At 39.0% G+C, this 24,642-nt stretch overlaps 1 protein-coding gene across 1 annotated transcript in view; it reads right to left on the bottom strand.

Annotated features, from left to right (window-relative positions):
- The window catches only part of LOC145999283 (proton channel OtopLc-like), a 144,877-nt gene that overhangs the window by 104,195 nt on the left and 16,040 nt on the right, over positions 1-24,642 (bottom strand). Inside the window, exon 2 of the mRNA XM_083136228.1 lies at positions 21,196-21,273. Coding sequence (XP_082992354.1) covers positions 21,196-21,273 — 78 coding nt within the window. The remainder of the gene's footprint in view (positions 1-21,195; positions 21,274-24,642) is intronic.

Below are 24,642 nucleotides of genomic sequence, written 5' to 3'. Positions count from 1 at the left end.
AGTACAGCAAACAGACAACAATACAACAAACCTTCTTATATTTTCTAGAAGGATCTAAAAATATAACTGTCATTCAAAATAATATGCCTTGATCAGTTACAGCGATTTATTCAAGACAGTAAATTAAGAGTGCACTAAAAATTAATTTTATATTGATACTGTACTGTGTTTGATATTTTGTTCCATCAGTAGCTTACATGTTAATTAAAGTATTATATATCTATCTGCCTTAGGTCTTTTCTTTCCTCTGTCACTACAACCTCAATTCAGTTTAAGGGAAGACATTTCGGCTTAGTCAACTTCGGATATACTGAACAAAGTACCTGAATCCGTACGGGTTCATTATAAGTGGAATTGTCTGTACTTATTTGGTCCTTTTTCGTGACATTTTGATATGGTGATTTGTAAAAGTTAAATGAATGTTGTTTCACATGAAAATTAATTGCAATGATGTCTAATATTAAGTAACTTATACTTACACTAGAACCCGAAAGTTCAGGCATTTATTTTGGTTCAAATAGGCAGAAAAAAATGCATTTATAATGTGGAAAATAAGCACCAAAAACAAAAAATAGGCACAATAAACTTTTAATTTCCTTTGTGGCCTTGATTGCACATAACCACTATCTTTTTTAAAGTTTTAGACAGTCATAGATAGTCAAGAGGAAAGAATGCTTCTCATAACATAAAATAATCTCTCTACTTTGACAGAAGTAATTGCCCTATACATGAAACAGGCTATTGTAACCGGATTCATATTCTCAAGAAAAGAATTTCCACCTTTAAGAATATCACAAATTGTTTTCAGTTTTTCCATTTCCACTCATTACTTGTTTGAATCTTTCTGCAACAGCTAACTTTTTCCTCGTGGCACTTCCATCAGCTGCTGCACCGATTCCTCGAATACTTTCATAGATGATAGAAGAGTTTCACCCCTTTCTTCCAGTTTGTAATTGCCTCTGGCAACACCATAATATTCTAATAAAAAACGTTTTTGAAAGAAAAATAAGTTATATACAATTAAAAAAAAAAGTTCGAAAATTTCATTGGAGATGGCAGAAAAAAGGCATTAAAATTAAAAGTAGGCAAAATGAAAAAGCTTCTAAAACATTAGCAACGACATAGAAAATGTATATGAATAAAAATTTTGACAATAAATGAGCAGGGACTTTTTTGCCAAACTTCCGGGCTCTACTTATTACCCTCAAAATAATAACACAATAACATTATTATTAATACATGAAAATAGGGGCAAATGTATCTTTGTCTTACATGACTGTTTAGTGTTTCTATATCTGAGGGCGACGATCATCCCTTCTGTCCTCCCCTTATATCAAGTTTATTCTGTCCATTTGGGGGAGCAGGGCCTTCTTCGTGTTGCAGAACACGCGTACGAGGCAGGGGAACACGACTCGAGACTTGATTTCCCAGGTAAAACAATAAACCTGCTTTTCAACAATTTGTTACCTACATCGGGTTTCAGTTAAGTGAGAACTTCCCAAGGGAACCGCGCGTTAGGGAATGGGGGAGCCGTAATTAAATGCTTTTCTCAAGGTAAGAAGGCATACTTTGAAGTAAAGCTGTTGTGGACTCCCTAACCTCTGTGGGTTTGAAGGGTTTTATTTCCTTAATTTCAAAATAATCCCCCATTTCTTCCTCTATATATCTTTCGGTCTCCCCCTCTATCTCACTCAAGCAGCACTTAGAATGTAATTTTCCTTCCGGAGTTGCGACAAGTGTCATGCTTTCAGTGTTGGCAGGTAGAAAGCAGAAAATCTACATGTGAAACTTCAGAAATATCTCTAGGTGTCCAAATCTTATTTAAAACGTAATAAACACTGTATACAACTGGACAAGATATGATGCTATCATATTTATTTTCCATGAACAATTACACGGTTATTATTTTATAAGGTCGTTTAAAACTGTTATAGTGAAATTCTGCAATCGTCTTTGAGCAACACATAAGGACGTATTTGTTAGAATACAACTCGTACTGTACTAATTGTTACAGCTTTCAATACTCCTGGACGATATTCCAGCGCACAGTCATTGATTCTATTTTTTTTAGAAGCCACATTAAATTCTAATAATAGGAAAAAAAATCAAAGTGCCTTATTTTTTTTTGTGCGTGGGGGAACAGGGTTATCCATATTTACTTACAGTCCTGTTAGATTGAGGGGAAACCATATAAAAATGTTATTGCTTTGACATACTTCCAAATTTTATGACTGGTAGAGTGAGGTTACTTTCATAATATCTCTAGCTGTTATGCATTTGCAGCGTGAGAACGAGTCCTAAATCCCGAAGAATCCAATCAACAAGTGAGCCAGTGGCGTCCAGGGTTGTTGAAGCTCCAGGAATTTAAAAAAAAATCAATTCCGGTCCATGAGAGAAAATTAGCAAGCGTAAATGGGTTCTGGGCCGTAAAGAACCTTTTTATGTCTAAAGTATTTCAATTCGGTCCAGGAACCTTCTTTCCGGATCAATTTAAATACGGTCCAAGAACCTTTTTTCTGGATGAATTTAAATATGGTCGAGGTACATTTATTCCGGATGAATTTAAATACGGTCCAGGAACCTTTATTCCGGTTCAATTTAAATACTCTCCAGGAACCCTTTTTCCAGATCAATTTAAATACGGTCCAGGAATCTTTTTTCCGGATTAATTTAAATACCATCCAGGAACCTTTTTTCGGATCAATTTAAATACGGTTCAGGAACCTTTTTTTCCGGATCAATTTAAATACCATCCAGGAACCTTTCTTCCGGATCAATTTAAATACGGTCCAGGAACCTTTTTGCAAATGAACAAAATTAAACTTGGACCGAATTTAAAATGTGCGAGCAAAAACGTTCCGGTCCTGTTGTGGAAATCATTAGAATTTAGGGGTTTCTGGACCTTTAACAACCCTGCTAGCGTCATTTCAAACCATCACCTATGGCACCTCTGGCTCACTTTCCACGCTTTTGGTAGGCTTGCTAACTAGAGCCCGAAGTTAGCTGGAGATACTTCGAAAACGTGACTCGTGACACATGGAATTGAGACCAGCAAGCTGGTCCGGATTAGCGGTGGCTTGGGGAACTAGAACCAGTGGCGACGATTAGGTGGATTTTGCAACTTTTGCCCCTGCACTATGCTATAGCTTATCTAACATAGTTTTGGCAACTTGCCCCCCCCCCTCCCCAGTTTTGGAACCCAATCGCCGCCACTGGCCTCCAGCTATGGCGAGACGCGCACTAGAGAAAGCATTTTGAAAAGGACCACGAAATAGAAAATGATATATATATTGGAAATGTAGAAAAAATATAGGTATTTAAAAAAAACTATATAAATAAATATAAATAACTCTCTGACATATCTTCAGTGGCGTCTCGTCCCTTGGGGCTTCCAGGGCTTAGCCCCTAAAGAGAAACAGACGTATTGACGTAATTTTCAATCACCATAATACATAACTATCACACAATCTTTTAAAAGGCGATTTTTACCCACGTAAGTTCATCGTCTGCTGCAATGGATACGACAGCGCTCCTAGCGGCATTGATGTCAGTTATTGGTCTCGGGGCTCGTCGCAGAGGAAGGCGTGGTCTACGCTACACGCTACAGTGAAGGTCACGTGCTAGCAGAGAGAGCGAGGGGGGAGTGCAATGGGTTTGGGTGTTGATTCGGGGCTAGTTCCGTCGCGTCGCGTTCGTTCGATCCCGCGTGTTGTAGTGTAGCGTTGTGGTGGCTTTTATTCGCTATGAACAAAGTGGATTTCTTGTTGGCATTCAATGACTGGAGGAAGTCTGATTTTCTCGACGATTCGTGTAAGAATTGTGCCAAATATTATCCCTTCATAGAAGAGGGAAAACTAAAGAGTGAACTTCGTGTTCTTTATTGTAGTGAAGAGTTTAAAAAACTTAAACTCTATCAGTACATTGCATTCGTTTTTCATTGAAAATGATTTAGAGGATACCTTTTCAGAAACAGTAAAAATGACAAACATAATTTTAACAACTCCAGTGGCAACAGCTGAATCTGAACGATGTTTCAGCACATTGAAACGTATTAAAACCTGCTTAAGAAATGCAATGGGACAAGACAGACTCAATGCCTTGGCAGTGCTTACAATAGAGAAAGAATACATTGCAAACATAGAGCATTTGCTGACCAGAAGAACAGGAGAGCACAGTTCTTGTTTAAATGAGAACCAACGTTCGTAGAAAGGTATGTTTCACAGCAATACCTGTTTCTTTTGTAATTCATGTGAATGGTCATTATATTTTAAATTCTTTAAAAAAATAAGTCCAATTTTGTAGTTTAGAGGAAGATAAATACCTGTTTTTTTGTAATTCATATGAATTGTAATTACCTTTTAAATACTTTTTTTAAAAAATAAGTCCAGAAGAAGAAAAATACCTATTTTTTGTACATCATGTGAATTGTCATTATATTTTAAATTCTTTAAAAAATAAGCCCCGGCCAAATTTGAGGCCACGAGACGCCACTGCATATCTTGGCCTAAAAGTTACTTGAAATTGTTAAGGGAGGGGTCCCCCTATGACCATATTCTCCCTTTAGAAAGTCATGGATAACGCCACTGAGTACGAAACTTATGTGTAGGGAGTGTTGTTACATCAAGGAAAATTACATGTTTCGTGATTTATGTCATTCTGTAAAAATGTACCCATATTGATAATTTGGAGTATTAACTATATGGATGTTGTATGTTACCGTACACGCTATTTGTTTTGGTTTTATGTTATAGCTGCAACGCCTGGGATTAACCTATTCTTATCTTTATAGTGCTCGTAGTTTCGTAAATACTCTAATCGCGATTACTAATAACCCTTGGCGTAAATGTCCCTTAGGGCCGGTATAGTCCATCAAATTGATATCTCGCGGATCTTTCATATTTGTACCTTCGATGATTTCTGAATTTTTTGTGTTTTGTTTTGTTCAGTTTTCGGCAACTTCCGTCCTATGGGATGAATGATGATGATATGAAATTGATGAATGGGAACCCATGGTAGACAAGCTTTCGCACCAGAACTGTCGGCTGCGATATCATGAATTATTACAGTGGAACCTTGATAACTCGAATTTGAGGGGGAAGAGAAAAAATCGAGGTATCAAGGATTTCGACTTACCAAGGTTCGAGATATTGAGGGCCAAAATTGCCGACTTCGTGATACAGAGGTCTAAAGTTTGTGTATGAACACTTCTACAACGCACACTAAGCACATTAACAATGATGGTGGGGGGAGGGTGGGGGAGTTCAAGTCCCGACACGATTCTTGATCACCTGACATTGTACGTACTTGCAATCTTCGATATCGAGACTATAGGTGTAGGGTTCAACGCGCTCGGTCCCAGGGGAGCAGTGGCGAAGATATAGTACAAGCAATGCAAGCACTGCTTGCACAATTAAAATATTATTTAATGTACTTAACGTTGAGTGCATTATTTATTTTCTATCGCACTCGATTTCGCGAAATTTTACGGCCGCAAATTCTCTCCGCAGCCCGTTGGCAAGCAGCAACCTCTCTGCTTGCAGCCACTGTGCGGGAAACCAACGCTTCTCAAGTATCATATGGCGAAGGGTAGATGCTGGTGAAGGTACGGTCCCCAAACCACTAATAAAAGCTCTGCTTTTCGGAGCTTTTCGGCTTCTCGAAAACACCCGAGCCAAGCAGAAAGCAGACACTACTATCAGAAAACATATAAGTGTTAACATGATCTCGAAGATGTATATTTGCTTTATTATAAACACAGAATTATTGAAATAAATTATTATAACTGTTCCAAATTCCATGTAGATAAACTTTAAAGCATTACTTTGAGTTTCAAGATTTGTAAAACGTGTCAATAATGTCGACGTTCAGGGATTAAGACAAACATGGTGTTCCGGCACTGGGGAGCGCTGGAATCTGCAGAACAGCTGGCTGTTGTCCGCTTCACACTTCTCTTGTCTCAAATTACAACGCACGCCAGTGTTGACAACTACCAAATAATTTACACTATATTTATCGTAAGTTTTCATACAAACAATGAACTGATGTTTTTTTTGATAAAACGTATGTAAAAAAAAAGCAATGAAACTCTCTTCTGAGACCTGCAAATAGCAAAAACGTTAAGTCATAAATGCTATCCAACTCGAAATATTATTTTTATTAATATAATACATTATTAAAAAGAAGAAACAGCGCATGTTCTTCCTATTGTAATGGCCTATTATTCGAAAGCTTAATTAATTTTAAGCTTCAAGTCAGTTCTATTACTCCCCCGTGAACATTAATTTTTACAACGAGGTTGACATCACTTTTCTGTTAGCTTCTGAGCTTTTCGGAATATTTTCCATTTATGTGGGAAGAACGAGTGGTTGAAGTGAGTGTTCTCTTTTGTGAAACAAACATGAATATTTCAAATTTCGTACGGGAAGCTGTAAGTAATAGCAAGTATTTTATTATCAATAACGTGACAAGAATTTTGAACTTAGCAGTATGGCCGTTGAGAGAGGAGTTCATGGATATATTATTATTATTTAAAATGTCCTTTCTTTCCTAGAAAAACTGGGGCAATGGACTGTATAATTTATATACCCCCCCCCCATTTTTCGGAGTACTGCATTGCTTTCCTTCCTCTTAAGACCACGCTTCGCTACTGCAGGGGAGGATATAAGGAGAAAAACAGTGACGGACAGGCTTCCTCTCAAGGGGCGGGTGAGTTATTTTTTCTAGTTGCCACTTACTGTGCACCTTGAATATGGCGTCAAGGCTGCAATCTATTTTCTTTCTCTGTTTATTGAATATTCTTTTAACAAGACTAACCCCATATGCTAATGAAATTATAGGTGATTATCAATGTGGATTTAAACGTAATAGATCAACTACAGATCAAATTTTTCACATCAGACAGACACTTGAGAAAAAGTGGGAATATAATCAAAATGTCCATCAGCTATTCATTGATTTCAAAAAAGCATATGATTCGGTCAAAAGAGATAAATTATATAATATATTATTCGAGTTTGGAATACCCAAGAAGCTTGTTAATATGATAAAAGTATGCACGAGTGAAACAGAAAGTAAAATTCGTGTGGGTATTAATGTGTCTGACAAATTTACAATTGATGATGGGTTAAAACAAGGAGACGCATTATCTCCATTGAACTTTAATTTTGCCTTAGAATATGCTGTTAGGAAGGTAAAAGAAACTAACAAAGGACTAAAATTAAACGATGTGACTCAGTTGTTAGTATATGCAGATGATGTAGACTTATTAGAGGATGATATAAATACAATTAAAAATAATGCTAAAATATTTTTAAAAAAAAAACGAGAGAGAGAGGTTTGGAAGTTAACAAAGAGAAAACTACAGGCCGAAACCAAGTGTTAGGTAATAATCAAAATCTAATTATTGATAACAACTCGTTTGAATCAGTTTCCAAATTCATGTACTTAGAAGTAATACTAACAAATGAAAATAATATTAAAGAGGAAATAAAAAGTAGGCTTAATTCAGGAAATGAATGTTACTTTTCTCTTCATAAACTTTTGTCTTCTCGTTTAATATCTAAGAAACTAAAAGTTAAAATATACAAAACAGTAATTTTGCCTATAGAATTATTTGGATGTGAAACTTGGTCCATTTGAAAATAAGATCCTTAGGAAAATATTTGGACCTAAAAGGGATGAGGAGACAGGTGAGTGGAGAAGGTTACATAATTTAGAAGTACATAATGTGTATTCATGTCCAGATATTGTTAGAATGATTAAATCAAGAAGACTTAGATGGGCAGGCCATGTGGCACGAATGGGAGAGGAAAGAGGAGTTTACAGGATTCTTGTTCGGAAACCTGATGGTAAGAGACCTGTAGGAAGACCAAGACGAAGATGGAGGGACAACGTTGAGATGGACCTAAAGGAAATCGGAAGGGATGGAAAAGAGTATATATTTTTGCTCAAGATAGGGATAGATGGAAGGCCTGTGTTGCTGCAGCCATAAACCTTCGGGTTTATGAAGGCTAGAGAGTTAGTTAGTTAGTTCATTGAATATTTGTTGTTAAGTTCTGGCCGTCAAAAGTAGGGCCCTGAATCTGCCTGTTGGGAAACCTAAACAAAAAGGCACAGAACAAACTTTCGCGAATGAGAAACGTCCCCCCCCCCCCCAGAGTCGGCGCATATGGCACTGCAAGCATACGAATCTGATCGAAGGAAGAAAACAACTGTCGATCTCCGTGGCGGAGGGGTTAGTACAGGACGCTATGACGCCTGTCATATCGCCACGATTAGCCAAAGTGGCAGAAAAGCGACGCTAAATAACAAAAATGCCAATGCGAAATAACCAATTTGGCAATATCCGGGCTCTAGTAATTGCATATGTTTTCCTTTGCATGTAGCCAAGTAAAAGTGACGAATATAGACGATTTTCAATGTTAGGAGCGATATACATGTCATGACATTTCATATTTTGTAGAATTCGAAATCTAATTTCTCTAAAAGTTGGGCAATTTTTATTTAATTGTGGCTGTCACGTTGCCTTACTTTCACTTTTTGTTTTATGCCACGAAAATCACATGGCAAAAATTTCGACTCCTTGGTTGATTGTTTTAAATCCACTTTATGCACCGAAAGGCTAATCGGGACTGGACCTACAGTTTATGGTGGGATCCGAACCACTATGTACCTCCAGCGCGTATCGAACCCGGGACCCCTTGATTACAAGGCGATGACGCTACCACTGTGTCATCGGAAAGCCATATTTAAACTTCTTGTTGACTTTGTTTTTCTCTACTACCACATTTCTCAAATAGTTCCTTTTGGTTCAGAAAATAGAGGCTGCAAATGAGCACGTCAAGTGGTGCCCCTGACGGACTTTCTGAGAAATACGCACGAACCCAAAAAATAGTTCAGAAATTAAGAAAATGTACCGAATTTTTCGAAAAATATTGTACTTGAATACAATTATCGTACATATTTTTACATATATCAGTTACTCTTCGGTTTATTTTTATGCACATATTTGCCAGCTTTTATATAAAAATCCTGACCTTAATGAATACTTAACGCGCTCTGCCACTGATGAGACTAGATAGAAGAGTTGCCGTGATGGAAGATAGACATTGGTACTTCTTTCTGTCTACGAAATTACCTTTGTACTTCTCGTTGTGTGATCGATTGAAAAGTTAAAAAAGAAAGATTGAAAATAAAATTGTTGGGATCGATTGCAATCTTATGATTTTCTAAGGCCAAATCCATTAAATATAATTCGGAAAGTGCTGATTTTCATTGGCTCGTTGCATTTTGAATACCTAGGTATACATTAGAATATTTTCACCACAGTCGATCTCCGTGGCGCGGAGTGGTTAGCGCAAGGCGCTACGGCGTCCAAGGTCCCGAGTTTGAAGAAAAAATTTACATTCATTTCTTTGCAGGTTTTCAAGAATATTAATTTACTAGGGTGTCAATACTTTCCTTAGGATCTCGAGATATTTACTCTTTTCCAGCTTCTCTTTTCGTACGTTCGGCGCCGAAAACGTGTGGATACTACCATTTGCTAAATATAGTCGTCAAAATATATTATACGAACTCTCCCCCCACCACTACAGAAATCCCTTCACAATCTTAAGATTTAATGCTTTATCAAGAGCTTCATATCTCCCCCACTCTAATTTAATACTCAAACCCCCCTAACTAAAACACCCGCCAAGACTTAACGCTAATATTCAAGAGTTTTATATTGCTTCCCCCTTCCCCAACGTTCAACGTTTAAATCTCAATCCCCGCAGAATCCACGTGCCAATTTATGACCTAATGTAAGAGTTGGATATTGCTCCCCTTCCCAATAATACATATTACCCGTCACAATTCCCTTGGAAGACCACAAATTGCTATTTAAAAAGCAGCAATGGTTAATTGATAACATAACTCAATTTAAATCCAATGCTATATTGTTCACGTCAAATTTCCATTCCCCTCCCCCCACCAAAGTTGGTTGGACCCATGCGTCCACAAACCCACCTGTGGGCACCCCTGCCCCTAAATACTTTCTTTTCTTCAGCTAATGGATTAAATATGGTGCATTTAAAGTGTATTTTTTACATATATTTTAGAAAAATATATAATTGAATTTTGTATTATTTGAAGGCAAAAAATCCCCCCCCCCCAAAAAAATGGATGGCGCAGTCTTCGACAAAATCCCCACCTGTGGGCATCCCTGGATGAAACCTCACAAAAAGATGTCACACGGGGTAAGGTCCAGTGATCTTGGGGACCAAAACATTGCACAAAACACTTTGAGCGATGTGAGTGATGTGGGTGATTTAAGTGTCGCCTAGCGGCAGGAATGTGAGGTCTCAGCTTAACAAAACGCACACGCACAAACTGTTTGCGTTCCTCGATCGTTCTGAACTGATTTCATTAACATAAGTTCAATTGTTTACTTGCGATACATTTTTTGTAACTCCTCATTTATTTTTGAAACACCCGGTACATTAATTCCACGGCCCAGTACTCGGCCGCGACCTGGAGATTGAGAAACGCTGCACTAGACCGAACGAGAAAGAATCTTTAACAAAATGACACGCGATGGCAGCACTAGTTTCCTGAATTCGATTTGAAGAAGCTCTTGTGCTGCCACATAGCGACGTTATTCGAAATCTCTTTCTGCCCGTCGTACGTCGACGTCGTACTTTCAGGTGCTTCCAACGGAACGCAACGTGCTTCACGTTCCTGCAATAAAATGCGGGATTAAATTTAAATTATAATGAAAGTTGCAGGAATTTACTTTTTTCTGTGCTTGTACGAGTTGCGGTACTTGCAACTGGCACGACATATTTCAAATTCTCAGGAGCAAATGAAACTATTGTGCTTAGGCTTCTCAATCGTGAACTGAAAACATGTACGTAAGTATTCAGTTAGTTCAAATATTTAGTTAGTATTCGAACGGAATAGCCAGTGGCGTGCCAAGGATTTTCGAAAGGAGTGGTTTATGAATTATTTTTAGTAGTCTGCCCTGTATTTTGCCATATTTTCCAGGATTTAAAGTTATTTCTTTTAGAGATGCTGAGCCAAACACAAGCTGATGAACACCGACCATACCAACCCCCCCCCCCCCAACCCCCACCTTGGGCACACCTATGAGAATAACTAACGTAAAAACTGTATGAGATCGAAAACATTAAATGTAAAATTCATGAAGCACATCAGAACTCCATGTTTTGATATTCCCATTTAATCCATAGTACAAATGTTTCCACACTTTTCGAAATCCCCAAAATTGGATTTTTTTTTTATCTGAGAGATCTCGGAACATAAACTTTATGACTAAAATTTATTGAGCAAGATGTGTAGAATGTAAAAAAAATAATTTTAAAAAACAATTATGGTGGATATTCACTCGTCCGGTGGGTAGAGTAGAACGCCTACCAAAGGATATGTAATATTAGCTAATAATAATAATAATTGGAAATTGAAATTGGTTTATTTTTGCAAGTATATAATAGTTATTATTGTATGCTAACAATCATAACCATTATTATTACAAGTTCCATCGAAGGACTGAACCCGCAGCGTTAGGCATTGCAAAAAGTAAGACGCGGCTTTCGTTAAAGGTATCCTATGCGCCTCTCTTTGAATAACTGAAGAAAGCCACGAAAACATTCTTCTCCTGAACCCCTTCAAGAATCCATCCGTTCTAGCCAGTGCGTGTTCGAAATGATTAAGGTAATCGTCGCGATTTAACCAAGTGGTTGAAAATCGCGGGACATAGAATAATCGAGAGGAAGATAAAGAATGAAGGAAACCAGGGAATTTCCCATTTTCCATGCTTAATTTCACAATTTTTGCTTCCCTAAATCTACTCACAATCAGGGAAAGAAAGTTATTTTGCTCTCACTGGGAATATATTTTCTCACCGTTATTTTCCTCTTTTACTTGGCGGGAATTTTCAGAATTCAACTTAGGTGGGTATGGGAGGGTGATTATTGTTCTATTGGCTTATCAGATGTTTACACTCTGAAACATTAAAAATTCTGGACAGTCCTCTGCATGTCCTTGTGCACATGTGTAGCAAGTGCTCAGAAATTGAGCATGTTCTAAATTTTGTTACGAATAAAGTTTCACATAGTTTACAACTGAATTCTCTGACTGACTGTTCATTTGGCTTTTGGGTGTAGATGTATTGTTTCCTTGGCCTGTGTCTGTGTTGCTGCGTCTTTGGGGTGGTGATGGTGTGTACGTGGCATAGGCGCCGACTCCGTGGGGCTTGAAGGGGCTCGAGCCCCCCCCAATGTTAACGATGTGGGGGCAGAGCCCCCAAATAATTTTGCTTAAGAGGATCTAATGTATTATTTTGCTTCTCTTGTAAAGTTAGTTTACTCTGAATTGTGCCACATGAACTTAACTTTAAATACACATTTGAAATGTTATAAACCATCAACTTTGGGGGGGCTGAGACCGCTAAACCATCAACTTTGGGGGGGGGCTGAGACCGCTAATCCATCAACTTTGGGGGGGGGGCTATGACCAGAGACAGCAAAACACATGACTTATTACTATATACTAAGTATGTAATTATGAGTATTGTTAAAATTTTTACTAAAAAAAGTTTGAAAAGACGATGTGCATGAACTAGGGTAGTGGATGGGACGTTCGGGCTACAAATGGCTCTCACATGACATTCAGAACGAGATCATTGATATATTAGGGAGATCTGTTTTGCGCTCCGTGGTAGCAGATATTAAAAGTCGGGAATATTTTGCTATTATGGTGACGAAACTTGTGACATATCCATACATGGACAATTAATATTCTGCATTCGAACTTTGATATTTGATATTTTTGACGAATACATTGGCTTTTATGATATTCCAAACACTGAGACCAAAACTTAAAAAAGGGAGAGAGGGAGTCATTCAATAATTTATTTCAGTGATCAGAAGCCTCCCCCCAATAATTTTGACAAGTCGGCGCCCCTGGCACGTGGTTTGTAGGATATCTGCGACTGTCGCTTGATATCCGTCGGTTGTGGTGGTTCTGTGGAGAACCGTGTTTTGTGGTCCTGTGAAGGACCGTTTTGTATGTTTGAGGTTATGACCATTTATTTTCTTTGGCTTGTATGAGTCTGTCGGTGCCATGTTTTTTTAAGATTCTTTTAGAATTCTGCCTCTGTGAGGATGCTCATGAGTTCTATTATATTATAATTGATACTTTCTGGACGTTGTCTTCTTGTTTTTGAAGGTTTTGTTCTCATAGACCATTCGGCATTTTGTATGAACCGGCGACATAAGCACATATAAACACCTGCTCAATTCTGGGTGTGTGGTCTTTATTTACATAAAAATGTCAACCTATGCTCACCACTGGAGCAGGCACGAGCTGGGAGTATTGTTTCTCTCCTACAGCGTATGCGCTGTCTGTACATTACTCGAAGTGGGGTTAACCTCATTGGTGGAATGGGCTATGTAAGATGCTAGGATGTAAGAAATCCCGCGAATCATTGTGTATGTTCTCCCTCTATGAGCAAGTTTTCAACTTTTTATTCATACGAAATGGGGTAAGGTAAAGGAACACAGTGCGGGATCTACACCGCGAAACCCCGCAGTGCAGAGGGCCCGGAGATGAGCAAGCCTTTAGGGGGCCCTTGCCATGCCCTTTACATACTCAAATATGTGTATGTAAAACAATAAATGTAGTACTTTGTCCAGCGCTGCAGAGCAAAGAAGAAAACACCACCGGAATATTGTTAGGCAAAAGGATTTGTTGCTGATTTTTAGTTGGCTAAGATGCAATAGTTTTCGGTTAATAACTTCTGTTCAATCCGCCATACCACTAACTGAACATTAATTTATTTCTAATCGCAAGTGTTTCTTCCCTAGATCTGTGGTACATGAGTTAAGAGGTGAGACGGGTCTTTACATAGAAGTCGAACACTGCGGAGCAAGTGACAAAAATTCCGTGGATAGAACGAAATGACTGTATTTTGGGGGTCCTCAAACCTGATTTACTTACCTAAACACTACTGCATACCCGACCCAACTTATGACAAGCTGATAGCAAAAGCAAAGCAATTACAGAAATATTATGAAACTGGTATTGGTTCATCGTTTCCTGCTGAATTATTGTCTCTTTTAAACAGCTTTCAAAAGTGATTGATCAAAAAGTTTCATCTGTACATGATTTTACATAACTTCTGTATGAAATGTAACCCCGTAACCCATGGCGCAACAGCCTGTGAGGGCCAGTGCCTACCTACCGACTGCCAACCTCACTCCAACATGCCTCAGCAGAGGTGAGCGAGCTATCATCCTACCAGTTACGGAGTGACGTGTGGTCAGCACGACGAAGCCCTAGTCATTGTTGTAAGTTTTCTATGACCGGGTGTGTAAAAAGTACAATGCAATTCTACCTAACTCTCCAGTGGTATGCCAACCTCTTTGGCGGAGTCGTTAGCACATCGTGCTACGACGGGGGTGCAGACATCGAATCCGGGCATGGGTGTTTTATGTGAGTATTCCTTCCTCCATTGCATCATACCATCATCCTCAGCGTCGTGATTAGCCAAAAGTGACAGAAAAGCAACGCTAACAAAATTCAAATAAAATTTTTCCACCCGCATACATACACTGAAGGAACTAAATAACAGAAAAAGCTTTGACATTTCCTTTCACAAGTACGTGTATTTTATGTACAAGGAGCCGTTAGTAATATATTGCGGGAGGACCCCGTGCATATAGCACCGTGCCATCATGAAGGCACATTTATGGGATATTGGGATAGGGCCCCACACATTCAAACCCACCCCGAGTTTCCCACGTGGCAGTCAAACTTTCTACTGACTAGACCACCGCGGCTCAATGGGTTAGGTGCTCCAAAAACGTGACGAACGGGTAAGTGCTGTTTTATTTATACCATCCAATGTCATTTGTTTTTGTTACGCGAGTATTATTTGTTATCAGCGGAATTAGGATTTCCTACAACTTACGTCGGTGAGGGTTTCGTAAGTGCCTCTGTTCATCATTACATACAGTAGCGGTGATTGAGTGCCAAAACTGGGGTGAGGCAAGGACAATTTACTTTGTTAGTAGACAAGGTTTAGCACTGATTATAAATATTAAGTAAAAGTCACTTTATATATATAAAAAAAATAGAACGTGCCCTCTTTATTCCTGCGTGGTGTTCCTGATTATGAGCATGAACAGCAAAAAAATAAGTTAGTAACAGTCTCTCTCTGCTTAAAAGCCAAAAACTTTTAGTTGTGGCAAAAGTAACTAAGTGAATAGGAACTCAGCAACTTTTGGTTGTGAAAGTAGGGTATTTGACTGAAAACTCTCCCAAAAGTCTGTCATTTAATTTCCCATGATTTCAGACTCATCATGTGCTGCTTAGAATGAAAACAAGAGCTTGTTTGAATCCACTTTCAAGAGCTCCTCTGAGTGAGGAAATGGCTCTTGAAGGATCATGAAGTCATCGTGAAGACATCGGAAGGTGCTGTTTGCGGTCGATGACTTTTGCCTTCTTGACAGAGAAACCTATTTCAAAAGGAGCGGCGTTAACTCTTTTTCTTTTTTTCTCCCCTCAAGAGAAAACTTTAATGGAACCTTGTTTCTTTTGCGACATTCCAGTTTGGTGTTTCCATTAATTCGCCTAAGGAGAAGGAAAGGACAAGGAAAAAAATGCAATCACCGCTCTTGATAACCGATAATGTTCAGGTTGGGTTCCTTTCCCATATGATGACACCGTTTATTCCTGATATTGAGCAATGTATGCTCGTGTGTGTGTCTGTGACTGTGTATGTGTATGAGAGGAGAGAAAAAGAGCTGGAACATGATAGGTGTGACACATGTGAGAGATGAGTGGAAGTATTGGTCCCGTCTAGTTCGCTGCACTTTTTGACACTCCGTTTAGTGCAGATGTATCCCGATGTCAAGCTGCTGCAAGGAAATGACGTTCAAACAAGTAGGCGAATATCGGTGTTCAAGTTCAGAAGATTCAACAAATGCCTGTCTGCTGCTTTAAACGTCTATTGAATACCGGCCCCCGTGGCGGAGTGGTTAGCACATCGCGCTACAACACCAGGGGTTCCGGGTTCGAATCTCGGCCTGGGCATGAAGTGTTCATTCATCAATTTCATCATGTCATCATCACTCATCCCCGTCTTAGCAAATTAGCCAAAAGTGGCACAAAAAGCGAAGTAAAATAAAGCAAATCCATCAATCAAACGTCCATTTGATTAGTTAGCACGCACCACGTGACCATACACCACACAATGCATCGATCCAGAACGTGGTGCAAACGTAACAGACACCAAATACACTACTTGACATCATATCAACGAAGTAGACGAGTCGGTGTTGCACTGTGTAACGAACTTAGACGCGTGAGTGCAGATATAATCAAAAAGTGCAGAGAACTAGACAGGGCTTTGAGGAAAAAGCGAGTTGGCGAAGCAAAGCGGTGCAATGTCCTGCAAATGGCGACCCTCTCTCACGCGTACATTGGTCGAGCCCTCTCGAGTCACCACTTGCGTAGACTTATTTTCGTTCGCTCCTCCAAAGATTCCAGGAACAGAGTCTGGGCCCTGTAGCCAGTGTTTCTCAACCTTTGACACCGCGGCCCGGAAAATGCTTTTTTAAGTCGATGCCCCAGTTCCAACAATTTTACTAGTAAAAATCTTTCCAATTTTTTAAACTTTATAAACATTAATTAATATGCACAGTTGAAATGAAATATTAGTGAATAATTATGACATAATCGTACAGAGAAATACGTAGTTCCATTATGTCTAAGCTTTTTGACAATATAACATTAGTAATTCTTAAAGCTTTCCTGGCGACGAAAGATGAAGTTTTCTCGGGATATCAGCCATGTGATTTCCGGATAGGTTTCCGAGCTTTCTAGAGCTAACGTCACTCATCTTCAGGAATTGAAGTGCAGAGAATAGTTAGGGTATGGTTATATGATCTTAATGTGGGAGGGGTATGATCATGGACGTATTTAAGGTGGGGTTCAACGGGTCCATCCCCCCTTATGGTTCAATAAAATTACCAGATTACCTGTTATATCCGCTTGATCATAAACATTTCTTCGGGCTTACTTTATTCTCCTAAATTCCAGACGTATAGGACGGGATACGGTAGGGAAGAAAATTACGTACTTTCACACACTAGATGGGACTGCGGACCAAATGTCTGCAATTTCCTGATAGTTTCGGAATTTTTGAGATAAGAAACTGCATTGGGACTGTCAAATCAGTTATATTTTTTTCCTTCGAGTTTTCTTAAAGGAATTTGGATTTTAAAACGCAGTGCAAGAAAACCAGGGAAACACCGTAACATTCTCAAGTTATGTGACACAAGATGAACAGAAAGCATCAATATTAAGTAGCGTTGCTTGTGGAATTGTATTCACTAATTATAGAAACTACGGATTTACTAGTAGAAGAGAAATATTTCAGCAAGCTCTTCAGTTTCTTCACTGTATAACCTGTGGGAAGTTTGAAACATCTTCACTTGTTCTAACCAAATTGTTTTCATGCAGTGTAAGATTATGTTGGGCACATGTTGTGAACATGTCAGCATTCTAAACGAGATATTTTTTAAAAAATGTCCTTCCTAATCATGAACGTCCGCAGATTTTTTCCACGGAGGGACAAGCAAGGTATTTTTCCATGGGGCATATTACCCCGATAATAGTGTGGTTCCCTCAAAAAACACCACTTGAATTTGAAATTATCGCATTCCGGCATCCCCATTATAATAATTTATGTAAATTACTGTAACTGAAATCAAATTATACGTGTGAAATATATACTTTTAGATTGACATTCGTTTTCTAAAGGGTAAAGTGTGGCCATCCTTGTCCCCCTTCCAGATGTCCATTCCCCTGCATTATACTTTCACCTAGAAATGTAGTGTAGAGGAATCTTATTGCCGTTATTAAACGATATTATATTTTCAAGCTGATGAAAGTTCAAAGCAACTACGGGGGAAAGGGGGTACAGTGTTCGGAAATCAATTCTGGTGGGGGGGGGGGGGGGGCAAACATTTAAGTAAAAGAAACCAAGGCTAGCCGAATCGAAGAGTAGCAGGACAAAGGAACACTCAAGATGGTATTAGTTTTTACGTCTTTCTTGCGTTATTTCTTCCAGACGGCCAAGAGAACCTGCAGTGGGGCACAGAGGGGTAATTGCCCACTTAATTTAAAATTTTACCGGGAGTTGGCCCTCGGCGCCAAACAATGTAAATGAAAAAAAGTAAAGAGAATGCCATGGCGCCCCATGAAATTTTTTTGCCCTATTAAATCAATATTGTTTTCAGTTTGCAAAAATTTGGATCAGAAATTCTTCTTGCAATTTTTCTTGCTCGCTTCGCTCGCATTTTACTTCTTCTGGACTGCATTGTAAATTACTACAAGAAAGAGAGAGAGAGAGAGAGAGAGAGAGAGAGATAATAACAACTAAGAACTTCAAACTGTTGCTGCTAAACAGTTTTGTCTTAAATGCAGGAACAATTGTTCGGAGGCCGGCCTCCGTGGCGGAATGGCTAGCACATCGCGCTCCAACGCCAGGGGTCCCGGGTTCGAATCCTGGCCTGGGCATGGATGTTTGTGAGTGTCCATTCATCATATCATCACTAATTTCCATCTTTGAAAAATTAGCCAAAAGTGGCACAAAAAGTGAAGTAAAATAAAACAAATCAATAAATAAATTGTTCAAAACGTGCGCGCACATTTCAGAGACACTTTATATCATTTTTGCTGTTGATTTGTTATGTGGAGGATGAATTGATTATGTAATGTATTTAAATAATACTCGTATGTATTATATAGGCCTATAAATATTATAGACACACACACTCTCAATGCAATAAAACTAAAAGAGTGAGGTAAAATGAGGTTTTTCTTTCCAGACTGAACTCTCATCAAGGCTTTTGCCCCCCCTAATCAGAGGGTCTGCGCACGCCTATGTCAGTGATATCAATATGAATATGAAAATGGATATGTACATACACACAACTTTGTCGGGTCCAGTACCTCCCCCCCCCCCCCCCGCTCCCCAACAAGCTTCAGGTCGGCTGTGTCCCGGATTTTCACTTATGAAATATAGCAACCCTTATTATACCAAAAGTTGAACCCCCCTCCCCCTTACGTGAACTATATATACGCCCATGGGCACGATGAAGGTGGCCTATCGGAAGCCTATCTGGAAATCACCTGGCTGATATCCCGAGAAAACTTCCAATATAACATTAGGTTTAAATTTTCTATCAACCACTAGATCTAATATCTTGTTGTTTCCTTGGGCTCATATCATTAAATTTATGTGGTAAGCGCTGATTTTCATTGACATGTATTTTGAACACCGAAATATTCCAATTACTTGTAAAATCGATGATTGTGTTATTATACTCGAGAAACTGGCAACTATGTAATTAATATGATTTTAATTAAATTAGTTGGAGGAAAGCTGTTTCAGGAGAACTACTCGTGGCCCGGTGGTTGACAAACACTGGTTTTTAAAGCGGAGTTAACCTCATATGCAAGGTGCTAGGAAGTAAGAGGTCCCCGATTCGAACTTTGGGGCTAGACATAGGTGAACATAAACACTAGCTTCGTCACTGTAAAGGAATGGAAATCCAATTCACTCCAATGGAAGGGTCACACTGTAATTCTTCGAGACAACCATTCATAATGCTCAAATCTTCGTCGATGTATCCGATTAAAATCATGTGCAATGGCACGTGTACTTCTCACGCTAGACGCCAGTATGATCTCGATGCGTTAGAGGCATTTTAATGCTTTTTTGTGACATCTCGAAAATGAGGAAATCTGTACAAGTATTCATTAATAACTTTTTACTGGTTAAAGATACGCAAAAAAACCTTCACCATTGAATTTGTCGTGAAATTCTAGCCTGATTTGATATGTATCACATCACCCCCTTCCTATTAAGAAAAAAAGAAAGAGTTGAATTCAATAAGGCGGCAACCAATATAGCGGACGTCCGCTTGGAAGATACCAATATGATTCCCCCCTTGACCTAACCTGTTTCTATCATGACCATTTGTACCCAGCCTAACTCCTTTACACTTTATAGGGAGTGTTAAGGAACTTTTGAATCACCCTGTATTTACTCTACCTTACATTTAATAAGTTTAGCATTGATTCTCATCGTTGCGATTAACCAAAGAGGTAGAAAAGTGACGCCAAATAACCTAAATATAAAGAAAATTAATGTAAGGGGCAGCACTACCTCTTTTTCTTAATGCCCGTGTGCATATCCACGGTAGTGAAATAAATTGACATGACATTTTTGCAAAACTGTACTTTCCTCTTTGAAATAACGGCTAGTTACAATGCTTTTGTAGAAGTGTAGTCTTCGCTTATACTTTCCGTTATGACAGCATAATATATACAACTGTTCTTTTCTTTTCAGGTTTTCAGTGCTGAAGGTGGCCCATCAGATCCTTGAAAGGCTTGGAAGTTATAACATACTTAATAGGTTTTAGTTTCTTTATACTGTTTTGGACAAAGTAATTTCTTGTATTGTTCTAGTAAGGTTTAATCAAGGGACTTTCCCAGATAGTTAGCAATGTCGCCTTGTAATCAGTAGCCGCAATGGTTTCGGAGCACACTGGATGGTCGACTCACGATCTGGCTATTCGAAGGTTCCCGGTTCGAGTCCCGGTCTGGGCAATGGTGCTACTTCTTGTGTGTCCAGTGGCGGCGATTACGTGGGCTGCCCCTTACTTTTGACTCCGCACTACGCTAAACATTATCTACCAAGGGAAAGTAAACTCATCCCCTCATTTTTAGCACCTTGCCCCCCGTCCCCAGTTTTGGAACCTAATCACCGCCGTTGCGTGTGTCCCATCATCAGTGTCAGCTTATCACTCATCGTAGCGATTAGTCTAAAGAAGCATAAAAGCCGCCTAAAAAAATACAAAATTTGCAATATACGATTCACAGGTTTAATTCCCGAGAGGACACCTTTCTTAGGTCGGGACTTGACCTTCAGTTTCGAGTGTAATCCGAACACGGGACCCCATGATTACAAGGCGACGACGTTACCACTACGCCATCGGGGAAGCAACGGAAAGGTACATTTCCATGGTTCGGATCGCTGTTTAAACGAAAATACCCTTGAAACAAACTCTGCATAAAGATCTTAGCAACAGTATTTGGCCAAGATATAGAAGCAACGAGTCTTACCTTCCGTCCTGGGAACAGGGACGGGAGACACCTTGTAGTGATTCGAACCCGGAGTCGGTCTGCCGCCACCCGCATGTCCTGTGGGGAGAAAACAATTATTTATAATGAATTACAATAACTTGACGCACACATCGTTTGTGTGCAAACATTCTCTGAAGTGTTACATATTAGCAGAGAACGAATTTTATAAATATGTTGCAAAGAAGTATTAGATACTGTCAAGGTTTCAAATAAACAGAACACAGATGAATGGAAAACCTTTGGTATTTAACACAAGAAGGGAAAATATAGTAATAGCGTATAAATTCTATACAATTTCGGGCTTCGGAGATGTCACCGCATTAAAAATGAGTCGATTGTTGACTGTCCCCACAGATAGATGGACGGGACAAGTAAAAATGTACTAAACTTCATTTACACGAAGTTTTAGATCTTCACATTTTCTTGTTCGATTGTCTCTCACGGACATTACATCACTTTGGATTTTTATTTGATAGGTTTACCAATCTACAAAATTTCGTTTTTGTAGTTTTTTAGTTTCTGAGATATACGTAGTTTACACGGACAGATAGACGAGCAAACAGAAGGATAAGGCTGTAGCATATGTTTTACTACGTATTTCCTCATCACAAAACTCAAATAAACGGCGCACCGAAGGAGAAAGGGGGATGATGAACTTATCTTTCTTACCCATAATGGTATTCCAAATGATTTTTCAGCAGGTGGGCCCCGCCCTTTAAATTTTGACTTGTAATCAAAGAGTCCTGGGTTCGATTCCCGGTGGGTACAGTGGTTCGGATCCCACTTTAAACTGTAGATAGAGATATAAAGTTGACCTAAAGCAAACAAAAACTAATGTTTGTCATGTATTATTTATTGAAATTCACGAGAATTACAGCCGACCTCCGTGGTGGACTGGTTAACACAGCGCGCTACGACGACAGGAATTCCGGGTTCGAATCTTAGCCTGGGCATTGGTGTTCTTTGTGAGCGTCCCTTCATCAATTTCATCATATCATCACTCATTCTCATCGTCGCGATTAGCAGAAAAGCAAAGTAAGATAATCCAAATCAAATCAGTCACTCATGAGAATTAGATTTATATTAGATTAACAACTTAATTTGTTGGTCCACCAATTCTACAATATAATAATAATAGTGAAAACAGCAATACTGGTGATAACAACTTTCACCTGTACTAAAGCCTTTCCCCGCCACAACACTTACTACACACATATTTGAAAATTAGCACTGAAAATCAATACATTAGGGGCTACCTTTTCAGATTGTAAGTATTGTAATTACTAGCTATGAACTTCCCAGGCAGTAAGAGTGTGCTAGGTACATGATGAACCTACTTGTTCGACACGTGTATCATTCGCGAAAAGCCCTAATCGTGCACCTGTGCCAATTTTCAAAATGCCAGCTGTGCAGCGTGTCGGTAATTGCATCCAAGAAAAACAGTTACAGTCGGTCACAGCATTTCTTGTTCTTTTTCTCCTCCTACTCCAACACAGAATGGAGAAATGCCGGCAGGATGACTAGCTATAAGACAATACAAATGCACAATGACGCTGTCTTTTTTTCCCCTTCCACCCAGGCCATAGATGGCTCTGGCATCGTAAGCAATTGCTGGAATGTTTATTTTTTGCCATGGACGAAGTAGAAGGTAGAATAACTTTGTGTTTCAGGATTTTCGTGTGACGTGGCTTATAGGCTTCTTCAAGCAACAGTTCTGGAGCCCCGTTTTGTCTTCCAAAGAATTATTCAACCTCAGTTAATGTACAGTGGGATGCACAAATATTGCTCCGCAAATTATCCATGATTATTATAATTTTTGCTCTTGCATCCTACCTGATTTTAAGGAATGAATTTCTACGTATGCTGTTGCAGATGTTGTAACCAGATTGTTTGGCGTTTTGTTTCAATTGCTGAATCTCTCATTGCGTAAAACAAACAGAATAAGATAGTGATTTAGAATTTGCTTGGTAATATTTGTGCATGCCACTGTACATTTGGAAAATAATTCGAATAGAACTGTAAAATTTACAATAATAACATTATTTTGAAAATAAAGGTTTCCAAGTGACGTAGCATAACTGTGGTCGTTGAATATTCCGGATGGTCCCGCCTGTATATAATCTATCTTGAAAGAAGTAATATATTTTACATACATTGAAAGTTTCAGAATACATTCAGAATTATGTGTAACCTTTTAGGTAGTTTGATTAACGGGAGGATTTACTTGAGTGACAGTGGCAGAAGCCCCAAACTTCAGCCCAATGGCGCATTTACCCTAAACGGGATAGAAAAACTTGACAATACAATATGTCTTTTTCATGTAACTAAGTAATACTCTAGCCTTCTTAAACCCGAAGGTTTATGGCTGCAGCAATACAAGCCTTCCATCTGTCCCTATCCTGGGCAAGATCAATCCAATATTTTCCATTCTTACGGATTTTATTTAGGTCCATCTCAATGTTATCCCTGCATCTTTGTCTTGGCCTTCCTACAGGTCTCTTATCATCAGGTTTCCCAACAAGAATCTTGTAAACTCTTCTTTCCTCTCACATTCGTGCCACATGACCTACCCACCTGGGTCTTCTTGATTTAATTATTCTAATAACATCTGTACATGAATACAAGTTATGGAGTTCTAAATTATGTAACTTCTCCACTCATATGTCTCCTCATCCTTTTTAGGTCCAAATATTTTTCTGAGGATTTTATTTTCAAATGCTCTTAATTTATGTCCCTCTTTTAATGTAAGACCTTTTTCATGTGATGTTTATAAATGTGACAAATTATTCCCTTCGCCACACCCGCTCACGGCTTGCAGGCAACTTTGGGAAATTCACCAACGCATTATGTGTGTTGGTTGAGACCAATGTTCAAATTGAACAAAATCTAGAGGTAGGTGGATCGTTTACACGTACTCATATGAGAATAAAGTTGATATTAGAAATTTAAGTAAAAATAGCAATGGCGAAGGAAGCCTTCAATAGAAAGACAAATATATTATGTTTATCTATGAACAGTGAACTGAGGAAAATACTAATGGAATGCTTCGTATGGAGTGCAGCTCTATATGGTGCGGAAACATGAGCACTGAGAACAAGTGAGGAAATGAGACTGGAACCTATGGAAATGTGGTTATGGAGACGAATGGAACGGGTGAAATGGACAGGAAAGTGAGAAATGAAACTGCTGGAAAGATTTGGGAAAAAGATATCAATGCTGGAGATAATCATGAAGAGAAAAATAAATGGGGCAAGAAGAAACTGTATCCTAAGGGATGCTATTGAAGGAATGGTCAAGGGGAAGAAAATCCGAAGAAGAAGAAGATACCAAATGCTTGATGACGCTGCTACAAACCGAAGGGCTGAAGATCGAACAGCATGGAGATTGCAAGGAAAGACCTGCCCCTAGGCAGAAAATAATGAATGA

Source organism: Lepisma saccharinum, chromosome 1, assembly GCF_977018435.1.
Source record: "Lepisma saccharinum chromosome 1, izLepSacc3.1, whole genome shotgun sequence".
Lineage (NCBI taxonomy): Eukaryota > Metazoa > Arthropoda > Insecta > Zygentoma > Lepismatidae > Lepisma > Lepisma saccharinum.
The sequence above is the reverse complement of the archived record's forward strand: the minus strand, read 5'-3'. Positions and strand labels throughout refer to the sequence as shown.